Source organism: Pteronotus mesoamericanus, unplaced genomic scaffold (genome assembly GCF_021234165.1).
Source record: "Pteronotus mesoamericanus isolate MK-2021 breed Mesoamerican mustached bat unplaced genomic scaffold, CSHL_Meso_final contig_1, whole genome shotgun sequence".
NCBI lineage: Eukaryota > Metazoa > Chordata > Mammalia > Chiroptera > Mormoopidae > Pteronotus > Pteronotus mesoamericanus.
Window position 1 is genome coordinate 472,263 of NW_026554998.1, and position 14,889 is coordinate 487,151.

Genomic DNA, 14,889 nt, shown 5'->3' on the forward strand with positions numbered 1-14,889 from the left:
TTATTATTAGACATCAAATCACTCTCTGCTCTGCCAGGGGTACTTAACTTTTGTGATTTTGATGTTTTGTAAGTGTTCAAAATAAAACGTGGTAATAATGTATATCCTACAGAGAGGGAGAAAAATCGCTACTTCTTGATCTGTGTCCTGCCCAGTGCAGCTTATTGCCCTTTTTCATAATTAATGCTATTTTAAAAGTGGTTTGTGGCTGTTTGGTTACAGGATCGTCCCAGGACGTTCGACATGCACTCCCTGGAGAGTTCACTCATTGACATAATGAGAGCTGAAAATGATTCCATTAAAGGTAATTTTAAAAATGTAACTATTTGATTTTAATAGTTGAAAATTTGTACTATCTATATAACCTGATCAACAATATGGCAAATATTTTGGATCCATCTTGTATCTAGTCAATTTTATGCATGTGTGACTTTTTGGTAAATACTGGACAGCCGTCCACTGCCGGCCCGTCAGGGTGTCTGAGAGGACCGCCGGGGTGCCGATTGCACGGGGAGGGCAGTTCGCTGGGAAGGCATGAGCCGCGCCCCTCGTTTCTTTATGTCGCAGGCAACACCTTGTCAGTGCCTTAAACCCATGTTTCTGTCCACCCATCACAGAGGCTATACACTAGGAAGAGTTCGAATGCTGATAGATTTTTAGCCTAGTTTAATATTTTTCAAAAAATGGCCTACAGTTTCAAAGTTAAAATGATGTTTTGTTGTTTTTGAAGTATTTCCTATGTATTATGTTAAGAAAAAAACAGTGCTATTCCTACTTGGATTGTGGCCTCCATTCTATTTCTAGCCATCTGTGTTATCTTGAACAAGACATTTGAGTTTGAGTAGGCCTCAATTTCATACTCATAACAAGGGACTTCAAATCAGCCTTCCAATAAGGAACCTATAATGGGGAGCTTTAGAAATAACATACAGATGCCTAGGCCCCGTCCCAGGTGTGGATGGGACTTGACCTGTTATTTCTTTAAAAACAAATTTTTTTAAAGATATTATTTATTTAGAGAGAGGGGAAGGTAGGAGGAAAAAGAGGAAGAGAAACATCAATGTGAGAGAGAAACACAGATTGGTTTCCTCTCAAATGTGCCCCAACCAGGGACCAGGCCTGGATCCCAGGTGTGTGCCTTGACTGGGAACTGAACTCGTGACCCTTCACTTTGTGGGAAGACACCCAACCAACCCTGCCATGCCAGCCAAGGTGACATAATATTTCTTAATGTCCCAGTTGATACTCATGGGTATCCAGGGTTGAGAATGGCCAGAATAGATGTTTTCTAAGGGCCCTTCCAGCTCTGATTTTATGAAAACTATCCTACAAAATAATATACAGGATCTAGCACAAATAATTCTGCTTTTATCACAAAGTCTTTTTTACAAAGATTACAGAATCATAAGCATGTAATTCTGTAACATAACAATATCACACTCAAGCACACCATATGATATTTTAGGTGAAGTGTTCAAATTGCTGTCCATCTTGTGCGAGGCATTCATCTACTCTACCAACTACACTCCAGCAAGCTTAACTTCTGCTGGACTCTGTATTTTTCTGGACATAATATCTATTTTACTTGAAAGTACTTTTTAAAAAAAAATTAGGTTGTTTGGTATATTTGATCATCCTACTTGTTTATTCATTTGTCCATTCTTTCGTTCATTCACTCATTCATTCATTCATTCAATGTTTATGAGCCTGCTTTGTGCCAGACACAGCTTGCACTGGGGTTAGATGTGACAAGGCAGGCTGTAACATCAAGTGGTGACCAGCCTGGCCCAGGTTGGGCTTTTTTTTTTAGGTTAGTTTATCCTATTACTGATGAGTAAAGCTAAATATTTTTCAACAATTGAATAATGGTAAATTTCTCAATGAGGAAAGCTTCTCAAAGTCTGGAGAGATGAAAAATAATATATGAAAACAATATGCATCCATCTGATGAGGTAACTTTGAAATAAGATAATTTTAAAGGTCTTTACTGATGTCCCTGTGGAATTCTGATAGATGACTAATCTGAGGCACACTGTTTCTGAGGAAAGATGATCTCTCACTCAGAATTGGCTGTATTTTTTTGCCACTTTTTGTCATTCTGACTTTGGATAGGCCTTCAGCCTCTTTGACCCCTCTTCTCATTTTCTCATCAGAAAAATGAGAGTCTAAGGTTCTTTCTAGACCAGAAAAACTGCACACTATTAAAAAGTAGCCAAAGGAGAAATCTGAATAAGGTCTATGGGTTGTATCAATGTCAGCTTCCTGGTTCTGTACTCTAGTTATGTAAGATGTTACCATTAAGCAACCCTGGATCAGGGGTTTATGGGATCTCTCCATTCTACTTTCTGCAACTTGCTGTAAATCTGTAATTATTTCTAAGTTAAAAATTAAGTACAGAAAAAGTATCTAAAGGATATTTGTTTATTCTTAATGTATTTATTTGATTCCTTCAACAACATTCTCTTTTTAACTTCCTTTTTGTGGGGGGTTGGGAGGAGAGCCTCTAAGGTACTAGGTTCTAGGGATAATAAATAATTAGGACTCATTTTCACAATAAGTGCCTATTCTTTTATTAGAGAAAACACAGCAGCAGACATAAACAATTTATTATGTGATGTTCTAAGAAGCAAGCCTCTAATTAGTATTTAGGTTAGATAAGAGAGTTTGCACACATTGTTCTTATAGGATTAACAGCAGCATTTTCTTGATTTATCAGATTAATCCAGGACATTTCTCTCAGGTTTATTTATTCTCTCTTACTGTTGAATTTTTGTATAAATTCTGCCTTTATTTGGTATTCCCTTTTTAATATCCTGTAACCAATTTTTACCTAAATTAAGTTTCTTTTAGCTGATTCTGTAGGGATAATCAAAAGTTAAGTCTGATGACAGAAAAAATTAAATCTGATTGGCCTTTTCTGGGAACATAAAGGTTTTGTAAAATTGTGATCTCTAAGAGGAAGTGCGGGAGAGCGGAGCCAGGTAGGTCTGGATTTAGATGGCCATTCTGCCACCGCGGTTGGTGAGGGTTCAATGGTGTGAGGTGCCTATAAAATCCAATGTGCTGCCTAGTTTATAGATGATGCTCAGTGAATGATATTGATTATTACTAAATGTCTATTAGGTCTGTCCTCATGCTTATCAAATGAGAAAGCCAGTTTTGGTTGAAGTGCCAAGGCGACTTAAGTATATTAAGAATATATATACACAAAGTAAATGAACTTTGTGTATATTTTCCTTCAAAGAGCAATAAAGAATCCACAGATGGGTTCATGGTCCTAAAATGCCAGACTGTAGCTATGCTTGACACACCACAGTGTCCATAGCTACCATTTTATAACCAAGGCGATGACCCTCTATCACTGTGGCCTGTCATTACCAAAGTGTAGTTTTGCTGGGGGGCATACTTTATTTCTTATCAAACTCTCTAAAAACAACACATTGTCCTTTTAAAATAAGGACATAAAACCTAAGTATCCATTTTGAAAATACCCTCTTCCTATGCCCTGCTCCGTTAGAAACAGAGAAAACAGAAAATGGACATGAATTCTATAAGATTAGTAGAGAATGATATGCCTCTCAGAAAGAGTATTAACATTCACTTACAAGAATTAACTTGAGAATTGTTTTAAAAAGTCTTCATCATGTGGAAGCAAAATTTATATCTGGGTTTATCTTAAAAATAATTTAATAAAATATATTAAGATTGACCTCATTTATTTTTATCTTTCATTTGCGGCTCCTCATAGAAAAGCGATCTGTATGTATGTGTTTAAATAATAAAGCCTAATTTTGGTACAAGAACTACAAGGTGAATTAATTGGTGTGGTTATATTACTTACTTAAATTAAAAGCAAACAAACAACTGAATTTGCCTTTTCCCTTTTGGGAAAAAAAAATTCCCTTAGTGTAATGGGGTTTAAATTTTTTTATTTTTGCCATCAACAGATGGCAAAGTGCTTAATATGCCTCAGAACCTTCAAATATAGTTTTTGAGTTTCTTTATAAATGTGCCATTGATTGCAACTGACTTGTTGAAAACCTTTTATCTTTTTTCTTTTTTAACATTTTAACAGATGTGCCAAAGGAGTACCTAACCTTCATTTCATAATTTATATTCTTTTATTTTTACACCTTATTTAAAAATAGTTTTTCTAAGAATTTTGAGGCTCCTATCACTTTCTCCGTATACAGAGGGTTAGCTCTTCAGGAGGAAAGGCGTCCTCCCTCGGCCTTATCTCTCCACGTCCTTGCTCTGATCAGCTGGCATGTCTGGATGTTATTTTTATCTTCGAAATTGTATATTACTTTCTCTATAACCAAAGCCAGTGGCAGTCTGCAGCGGCTCTTCTCCAGAGACAATTTCATTTTCTTTCCTGTACACCAGCCTCATAAGCCAAGAGCCCGAGTTACAGACCCATTTTGAATTTTGATCTCCCAGGTGGCAGCTTGTTCGTTGCTACAATATTATTAGGCTTATCAAGCACTTTCTTCATCTGGACAGAAAAATCTTTTACTGTTAGTGATGTTCAGATGAATATTTGGGGAATGTTGTATATTGCTGTTATTTGTGAGGTTTTTTTTTCCCTCGCCTGTGAAATTGGTACTTATTGTTTAGAAATGGAGCAGCGTGAGCTAAATTAAAACCACATGTGAGCACATCTGTTTTCAGCCTTCTGAAAAATAGGCTGGACATAGTGAAATAAAGAGTCACGAAGCCATATTACATTCAGTGCATAGTAGGAGAGACCTGAAAACCAAGCCTTTTTCTCTTTCCTGGGAGTGGAGGGAATGCAGGAATATAGATATAAACCAAAAAGTAGTTGCTTGTGGACTGGAAGCTCGGGAGACAGCACTGGAATAAGGAGGCAAAAAATAGCACTTGGAAATGATCAGATGTCAGACAGAGTCGAACAATTCACACTTTCATAATAGTGGTTGAATATTTTATGTCCTGTATATGAAAACAATTTCATATCCAGTTTGCTTCATTTCACTAGAAAACCAAATGAGACAGCAAAATCATTGTGAGCACAAAGGCAATCTATACATCGTCAAAACGTTAATAGCCATTCAGATATTAACTAAATTATGAGTCCGAATATCATCGCATTTCCCCCCAGAATGTTGTAAAGCTGGTGCCCTAAGTTCTTCATACTGTTATAGAATATATCTTACTTTCAGTTTTTGGAATGAGGAACTCAGCACATCCACTCCAACCCTCTGAGTGTCAGACATTTTAAATACTCAATTTGAACATAAGCAATAATGACTGTATTCCGAAATGCAGGCTGTTTAAAGTGCTGACCTTTTTACACATCCCAGGGAACCCAAGAAACCTATGGCCTATGTAGCATTAAGCAGTGGGAGTATGTCCTTCAGTTAGATGTTACTGCCTCGCTTGCTCCATGCGTTCATTTAATAAGAATTTAAGAGCTGGATCTGCTTCAAAAATGCTATGTATTTAATTCCCGACTGCCGGAGGTATTATGACCTTGCACTTAAAAATACTTTTGATATCTTTTTCTTTCTTTATTTGTGCATTAAATTTGGTGGCCCTTCCCCCCTATTTTTCATTGCTGTGGGTTTGAAACAAATGCATAAATGAGTGGGCAAGTGACGATTCCATCTGTGCCTCTTTTCTTTGTTGCCAAGCAAAAAAAATTTATAATAATCTCTCTACAAGAAAATCAAACTCAGTTGAAAGTTTTGTACACAAAGTCTGTTTCATTAGTTTTATAGAAGTGTTGTTGTTTTTTTTAATGTCACTGTAAGAGAGTGATTTTGGGGATAATTATTTAAATTCTCTATCTTCACCAAAGCAGAGAACGAAGTTAGTGCTACTTAAAAAGGATACCATAAATAATAACCAGGAAACCTTAAATTTTCCCTTGATACATAATCCTCCTAATGTTCCTATATTCCAAAATGCAGTCACGTAGCTCTCTGTTTTAAGGAACAGATGTTGCGTATTGATACAGATGTTTTAGAACAGATAGTGCATGCTGACGTTATGTAGACTGAGATAGCTCTAGAAAACTACTATGAGAGTTGCTGAAAATAGGACTAAGTTTTTTATCATTGATTTATAACTTCAAATTTCAGAGTAAAGAAAGTTTCTAAAGGGAAATGAACTCTTACTAAAATAAGTTTTGTTGCTATAATATTAAAATGATTTATTTCAAATGGTGGTGGTGGGTATCATTTCTTACAGTATTTAACCTGTTTTGAGTTAAGTCAGCTTGACTGTGGTGATTTGAGAAAAGACTACTAGTCCCTGTCACCTTTTCAAAGGATTAGATGGATGTTTTCCTTCCAGGGAGATTTAATAGCGCTTGATACGAAGTGCTGTAAAGAAGAAATGGATAATGCAAACCAGCTAATTTCACTTGGATTCATAACCAAATATCTCCTTCCAAGTAAATTACCATTGCTTGGTGTCAGATGTCTTTCCGGCATGTGGGACGATCTTTAAATATTACGAGTCTTGAAGACTCGGAGTCAGCCAGGCAGCTGCGAGGAGCCAGGCTGGAGCCTTCCAGCCCTCCTGGTTCTTTGTCGCTCCGTTTGGAGGGTACCAAGTGATTCAAAGCAGTGCGGCAGGGGGGTCGCTGGGACCTCTGGGGAGTAGAAAATTGCCCTACTTCTAGAAGCCTCATGAGTAATGGAGTAAGGCATGTAGCGAAGAATGTAATTTAAACTCGGCTACAATGAACTTAGTGTGTGGCTGTTCAGAAACGACACGCTTTCCTCTCCTTCTGCCTGCTCCCTTTTCTGCCTGCTGTAGTGGAAAAGCCCTGAACAGTCTCTCTCTTTTGCTTGGCTCAGTTGTGCCCTCGAATGGGACCTGGGCTTCGGTGTTGAGGTAACTTCTTTGTGAGGAAGAAGAGGGCAGAGTTGCGGGGCACGTTTGTCTTTGTGTTGCCAGTGCAGAGTGTAGTCCGAGTTCTGCGCCACTGTGTCCTCTGTGGTTACCGTTGACCAGGACTCATTAGGTTCCTTACAGCACTGCATAGGCAGAGTTTACAAATGTGTGGGTTTTGAACAGTGTTGACTACGCTTTCCAGATTGGGGGTTGATGTTGGTTTAGTTTGGTTTGGTTTGTTTTATTTATTAAGGGGAGGATGGGGAAAGGAAATGTCTAGGAGAACAAAACATGATGTTTGTGAACACCGATGTGCTCGTAACATTGGACTGAAGTCTTCCTCACTCTGACCTCTGAACTGAAACCAGCAACCAGCTCGGTCCCTACTGAACGCTCCTGTGCCTTGTCTAGATCCTCTTCTGTCCAGTTTGTTTCCATAACATGTACTGGTAAGTAGGATGTGACGATCCTCTGTCCTCCACTCAGTTGCGATAGACTAATGGCCCTTGTTTTGATTTGTTCTGAAAATCCTACAAGCAGTTGTCACAAAGGGGGAATTTGTCTTATGTCATCCATGATGTAGATCCATAATGACCTAAGCAGTCCCCTTATCTTAATCCTGAACGCTGAACACAATCTTATTCTGAGTCCATGATTATTGGGTAGTCATCTTCAAACACTGTTGCAACTCCGATTTTACCTGGGAGAGAGGTGAAGGTAAAGGGGTTAGGGGGGAGCGCGACAGTAAACATTCTGTGTTATTGGAAGGTTTGAAGATCCTAAACATTTCTTTAAAAGATTCTTTTAACTCAACTTTTTTTTAAAATTTTTACCATTTTGTTAATGTTGAATATATTTTATGGCTGTTGTGACTTAAATTTTGTTTGACACACATTCAGGGCAGTGAACTATATGTGACAGTTAACACTTAGAAATGACAAATCAGAAAACAAACAGCGATCAAGTAGCACATTATGTGCTTTTCTGTAACGTTTTGCATTTCACATTCAGTAGCGTGTCTAATTTAATGGCTGTAGGTTTACCATATGGACAGAGAGTAATAATATTTCTTAACATTGAGACATGACATCTGAACGACACTTAAGGAGTAGGGTTTTCAGGCTTTGTCAACAGTCTGTCAGTGTTAAATATTAGGGACCTCTGCAGTATAAAAAAGTGAAGGAGCTCCAAGACATTTGTATAGATCCATTTGTCCATGCTCCTTGTCCCAATTAATAATAGTATATTGTGTACCCTTTGATAGCGTCACTTACTATTTTTGGTTTTTTTCCTTCCTTGTTAAATTCTGTCGAGAGCTGACAGCTATTAGTATAAGACAGTCCCAAGTACTAATATCTACACAATGAAAGCCCTTTTGATTAGGGAGTAATGCAATAGGGTGTTGTTGTGAAGGCCTTAAGACTTTCCCTGATCCTGTTACACGATCCTGGAATAGGTTCTTTGTTGACTGTGAGGGAGGGAAGCAATGCCACCTGATTCATAGCTGTCATAAAAATACCCGATTCTCTTTGCTTTCAATTTAGCAACAGGAAGGACGGAACAGTCACACAGTTGTGCACAGAATTATTTCTTCCCGATACCCATGGAATTTCTACCTTAATGTTGTACACAGTTCATTGACCTATCAGCTGTTCTTGCCTGGTTTGTGGATTTCTCTGTTCACTGTTCCCCCTGTCTGGCCACCCTTCTCACTACCAAAGTTAAAAGAGGGATAAGAGAGAAAATTCAGTGGATTTGTTGGTTAGCGGTAACCATTTGCAAAAGGAATACATTTTTAAATGGTTTTAAACTAGTTACTACTTTTTGGCATCAGATCATGAGATGGCCAGGCTGCCTCTGGGCTTTATTATTTTGTCCAAATGACTGATTCTGAATTCGGCCCCATGCTGGTACGCTCCATTCTAAAAGCAACGCTTTGTTTTCTTGCGGGGACTACCTGGTAACCAGTCAGTGGAGAACGTTAGTGGCACTCCGAAGGGAAAGCAGTTCCACAGTCTCTTTGGAATTCAACTGGGCAGATGCCAGTTGCCATAAATTGGGGGAGAGAAGGAGGAGTCAACCAAGTAGAGGACCCTTTTTTAATCCTTGAGAAACCAACAATCAGGTGCAAGTCTTAATTCTGTAGAACAGCCATGATTAAGTGAAGTATAAAGAACCTACCAAAAAAAAATCTAATTTCGACCAGCTATAGTATTTCAAATAATAAATGAATGGCATGGTTAATTACATAGAGAGAGATTTAAATCAGCCACTTGATCTCTTTATTGTAAATGATTAGAAGTTGTTAGCTTATTAACAAACAGGCTTTCCCAAATTGTAAGAAATAAAAAGAGAAGCATTTAGAGCCGAGTTCAAAGCTGACTCTGCCATTTGCAGTTATGTGGCCTTGGGCCAGTCCTTTCTCTGTAGATGTTAGTTTCCTCACCTGTCCACGAAGGGATTGAACTTCATGATCTTTAAATTATCATCAGCAATTCCACAGTCTCTCTGACATGCTGTTTCTAAGTGACAACATCGAAGATTTTAAAGGTTTAGTGATTGACAGTAGCATATAAACTCCATGATTCTGTTTTTGGCAGTATTTAATATTGAGTAGCTTGTAGAAGGGTTCTAACCAAAAATCAGATTTAGTCAGCCAAGTGAAGGCTTTGCTTTTAGACTGCATCTCTTCTTTTTGAAATAGGCCTAACTATATTACATTTAGGAAGCAGTTGTTAAACTTGACCTCATGAAATGTTCCTGCTCTTGGTTTGTGGACCACAGGCTGCTGTGGCTGTGGGAATTATTTGATAGGCCTGTGACCCCATCAGGACCGGGCATCCCAGTTAGATGATAGACGTGTCTTTTGTGTAAGCACGATTATCTTCCAAAAGCATATGGATGCTGATGTAATGAATTAAAAATGTATTTAAAGGTGTTAATGAATTCATAGTAGCCTTTTATGATTAAGGGTGTTGTCGTCGTTGTTTGATGTGTAGTGTTCACTGGAGCAGTTGTCGTCAGGGTGGGGGGCCTCTGAAATGTTTTGGTCAAAGTGGGTCTTAATAATTATGGAAGGTTATGAAACACGGCTCCAGAGAACTTCTCTCATTGTTCGGCTTCAACCTCCCGCCATTAGAATAGTCCCAGTTACGGAAAGGAGAAGGACGCCAAAAGGAATTTAGTGGAGAAGATGGTGAGGAGGTGGACAGAGAAGAGCGGGAGGTCACGTCCCCATCCGAGATTGTTCTCTCCACCAAGGAGCATTTTGGACCTTTTTCTCTGACACCTGAAGCCATCTTTTTGCCCTTTGAGGGCGCTTTAGGCAACACCTGGCACAATGCCCAGGGGCAGGACGCCATATGACAAGAGAGGGAGGTACCCCTGGAGTTCTGTCACAGGTAGCCCTTGTTAGGAGGGGGAGCCAGCCTTCTTTAAGCCCCGTGGTTTGTGGAAGTATCTTACATCTTAGCTTCTGCTTTGTTCCAGTTCCACAAATATCTGTGCACGTTCCATGTACCAGGTAGTAGTTTAAGGACACACCTGTCTATGTTTCTCTTTCTTTGAAGGGGACAAGGATATTCTGTGTAGGGAGCAGTTTCAAGCGAAAGGGCACTTCTGATTTTTATTCTGTGCTGCTTCTGAGAATTATCTCCAACTTAAATCCTTACAGTAACCTTTTGTGTGAGTTTTTTGATCTCCATTTTACAGTTGAAGAAGATGAAGTTCAGAGAGATCCTACAGTTTCTGTAACGTTAGCCAGTCGACTGACTGGTACCTGGAGGGTCCAGTTAAGAGCACACAGCCTCTGGCTCCGGGGTCACTGGCTCAGGTACTTACTGTGTAGCCCAAAGGGGGGCAACAGACATTAAAAAATGCAAGCCTTTTTGTCTCAGTGCGCTTTAGACAGAGGGTAGGCATTAAATTTCTTAATTTCTGTTCAGGAGACTGGGTACAGAATTGAAGAATGGTATTTTATAATAATCTTGTGTAAAAGATTCGGCTCTCACGCCGGCCGGTTTCTTGTACATAGGCGCCCTGCTGGGGGCGGACGTTGGAACAGGCCCTGAGGAGACTTTTCCAAGCTGGCGTATTCTTTTCCTTGGGCCCGATTCTGATTCACTAGGGCTGTCAGGGGACTAGAGCGTGCGTGCCCCTGAAGTGATTCGGCTGTGCCGTGCTCCCCCTGCCCCCACGTGGCTCCCTCCACTTCGGGTGCCTGTGTGCAGCCAGAGCTGCGGGGCGCATTCCTGCGCCGCACACCTAGCAGGCATCCACTCTGTGCCAGGGAATAAGAGGCAAAGGCTCCTACCTCGTGCCACGCATCCTCCAAACAATTAGATATCTTAGAGCAGCGTGTTAATTATTTAGTTTTGAAGGCTAATAAGAGGAAGACTCAATGCCTTGAGTATCAGTAGCAGAAAACAGGAACTGGGCCTTCTGAGAGATAGCTAAAGGTGAAATTAGATCAGGTATGAAACTCAAGCACATTCTTCTCCAGGGTTCCATAAAGTCACCAGAGCTCATATTAACTAAGTGACTCGAGTTGCTAATAGGTATGTATGTAGAAAGCCAACTAGTGACTTTGCAGATTGCCTTTTGGGGTTTGGACTTCAGTAACCAGTCTTAAGAGTGGCTTATCTCTCTAAAGTTCTCAATCACTTGGAAACAACTTAGCCTGTGGTCCCTAGAAATATTGTAAGTTTGTCTTGACCTTCTTTTATTTACGCTCATGTCAGGACAGAGAGCCATTTCTGAAAACCATTTTGACCTTGAAGCCACTTATACGATCCTTGATGTTCATTCACTGGTTCTCTTAAAACATGTCTCCAGTCAAACATGCTGCTTTTAATCAACCTTTTTGCAGGCTAAGAGAATTTTAATTCACTACCTTAACTTTTTTTTCTGTATTACTTAAAACGTTTTCTACTATCTGGTGGTCTTTTTCCACTTTTTCCCCTATTATGTTATCTTAAAAAAACAAACAAACTGGCCTTGGCTGGTTGACTTTGGACAAAAACTATGCCTAGTTTTTTTAAAGCTAAAAAAAATTGCCATTAATCACTGGTATCATAACATCCTCTTAAGGCAAGTTATCTTGTTGCTCTGTCCTCTAAATGTAGCATCTAGAGTCAGAAGTCCTCTGGCAGGGATAAAAATAGCCTTCCTGCTAGCTGGCTTGTTGTTAGGCTTACTGGCAGGAGGAAATCTTTTGAATTCCTTAATTAGGTCAGTTCTTTGCTGCTCTCTCTCTCTAGACATTCCCTTCTGCCTGAAATTCTGAGATGCTTTTAGATCTCGGAACTTTGTGCCTGCCCTGCGCTGGAGCCCACGCTACCCTCCCTCTACAGGGGACCTGCCGCGATCTAGAGAAGCCGATCCTGTTGGCTTTACTCGCCTTATGGATAAATGTTCTTTTCTTCTGCCACTATTACAGTCTGTGTTTCAACAATCATATCACAGTCGAAAAAGTAAATGTGAGCTTTTAGTACAAAAGAAAGATCCTTCCGAGTTTTCTTAAAAGGAAAAATTTTAAGTTGAATTTTCAGAGTTTTCATTTCCTAAAATACTTCTGTTTCACCAGTTTGGCCATTAGAAAAGCAAGGAGTCAGGTTTTTCCTCCTCTCTCTTCCAGGGAAGAATTACATTCCTGTTTGTAACCAAGAACACTAGCAAATTTCTCATTTCTCTGAAGCTGAAAAATCCCCACGTGGCCCTTCTCCAAGGTTCCAGTTTGGGTTTTAGGTGCTAAAAGGAGTCCCTTCCTCTCTCCGTCCCTGACAAATGGAAATTGTTGCTTATCTCTGGCTTATAGATGGGGAGGGGAAAGGAATTATTATTAATTGAGTACCTACTCTATATGGGGGATTTTTCTGGGTATTCTGCAAAAATTGTCTCATGAATTTCTCCCAACTGCCTTGTGAGATAAATGGGAATTTCCCTGTTGTACTGAGGTTCAGGGAAGCTAAGTAATGTGACCCAGGTCACCAGATGGGGTTGGCCTAACTCTCAGCCCTCCTTGCTGCGTGTGCCGGTGCAGGGACCGACCCCTGCCGCTCTACGCCATTCATTCATTCAACGGCTTTTATTCAGCGCCTCTCTCTGCTCCAACTTCTGGGATGTAAGACCCTAAAATCTGTCCTTAAAGATCTTGCCCTAGAGGAAGAGATAGCTTAGGAATAGATCACTTAAACACAGTGTAGTTAAGTGTCAAGGGTGTTGTGTGGAGGCCTGGGTTATCTGACCCGGAGCAGGCGGCTTGCAGTAGGGGGCACCGGCCGTAGGAGGTGAGGCCTGAGAGGGACGCTAGCAGGGCAAAAGGGTGGGGGCTGCAGTGGCGACATATGTGGGGCAGAGAGCGGGGAGAGCCTTTTAGGCAGAGGGGGAACTCGGAAGCGAATGTCACTGGCCCAGTAGCCCTGCAGGTCTGCAGCGGTGCCCTGGGAAGGGAAATGGCAGCGTGGAGAGGCGAGCCTGCGGGGACGGCGAGGGACTTCAGTATTCCGTGGGCCCTGGCTTTTAAACTGAAAGCCAGCCCTGTCCCAGAGAGGGGCTTTGTTCAGCCTGAACTCTGTGTTTATGACTGTGACTGGCTCTCTGGGGGCGGGGGAGCCCTCTAGTTGATGTCAGCCCCAGCCAGGCCCGCCTTTCTGATACTGCATGCAGACGTCTTGACGGGAAGTCGGTTGTATCACACGTGGGTCAGGAGGGAGAATGAGATTCCAGGTTTCGATTGGGGAGTTATTTTTAGGTCAAATAATTATTTTTAGGTTAGAATAAATTATTTAAAATAGTTACCTTTATATCATTCAATGGTAGAACATATTGAATACATTTTTGTTAGTTCATATTGATATGTGTTCTGCATTTGTATAAGCATAAAGTGGTATTCAAAACTGCATTTATTACACATTTCTTGAGCCTTGTTATGCATCGTCTAGGTCCCCACAGCGCCATCTTGCTGCAAGTCTCTGACACTGTTGGTAAACACAGATGTGGGAAGGCAGGTGAAGCACCTCCTTTAAAAGATTATTTATTGCAGTGTGGCGTCTACATACTTGGCATGAACTATATAAAATGAGTGGGAGCAAGGTGCAGGAGCACCTCTCGCTAGGCAGCAACGACAAATGCATGTGTATGTGTGTGTACGTGAGCGTGTTGTGTGCCTAAATCTTGGATCTACCTGAGAAATGGGCCTAAGGCCATCTTATCCTTTCCCTATTAGAAATTTGTACCGATGTTTACTGATGACCTCTCCCTTTGCTTTGGAGTATCTAAGGTTTTACAATGTAAATCAATTTAAAAATTAACTTAGAATTTCACACAATTTGTCACTTTCCAGGACTGCACGGCTGTCTGTCTGTAATTTGGACAACCTGGTAGAGTTATCCCCCATTGCCATTCCTTGGCCTACACCGCGTCACCAACGACACGGGCATGATTCTGAAAAAGAGAAGGTCATAGCACGAGATCTAATAGTGCTGTAGAGCACTTGATACTTTCTGGTCTTTGTGTGTTTGAAAGGGCAGCCTTTAGTGTATCATTTCTTGCTGAATCATCAGTAGCAATGGTGTCTGGTTTACTTTTTAGAAAATAATTTATATCTAATTTTGAAAGTAGTACATACAGATGCTGCTAATATTTTAATTTCCTTCTAGTCTTTATTCCTTTTATATCATTGAGTAGGTTACTTTAGTTAGTGTCTTATAAGAATATGATCGTACATACTGTTCTTTTGAGCACCTCCTCCCCATGTAACTCTTAGTCGGGCTGGCTGGCAAATACTGGTTCTCTCCCAACTCGCGAGTACCTAGCCGAGAATTGCCTGGTGGGAGTGTGGGTCTTTTTAAGGCGGTAGAATTCGGTGGCGTGGTTCCCCAGAGTCGCGCTGTGTCAGCGGCCTGTATTTGGCAAGGTTGAGTCATGTCGCCGAATATAGCCTGTGCCTTATGCATGGTGTGCGCCGGCCTTCAGGCTCCAGAGGCCACAGCCGCGGCAGAGGCCGTGGCTTTTCTGTTGCGGTGT

The 14,889-nt window shown here is 40.7% G+C and overlaps 1 protein-coding gene across 3 annotated transcripts in view; it reads left to right on the forward strand.

The window, feature by feature from the left end:
• The window catches only part of CPEB4 (cytoplasmic polyadenylation element binding protein 4), a 53,925-nt gene that overhangs the window by 16,903 nt on the left and 22,133 nt on the right, over positions 1–14,889 (forward strand). For all 3 annotated transcript variants that reach the window (XM_054567618.1, XM_054567674.1, XM_054567754.1), the window contains exon 2: positions 223–304. In XM_054567618.1, the coding sequence (XP_054423593.1) occupies positions 223–304 (82 nt within the window). The remainder of the gene's footprint in view (positions 1–222; positions 305–14,889) is intronic.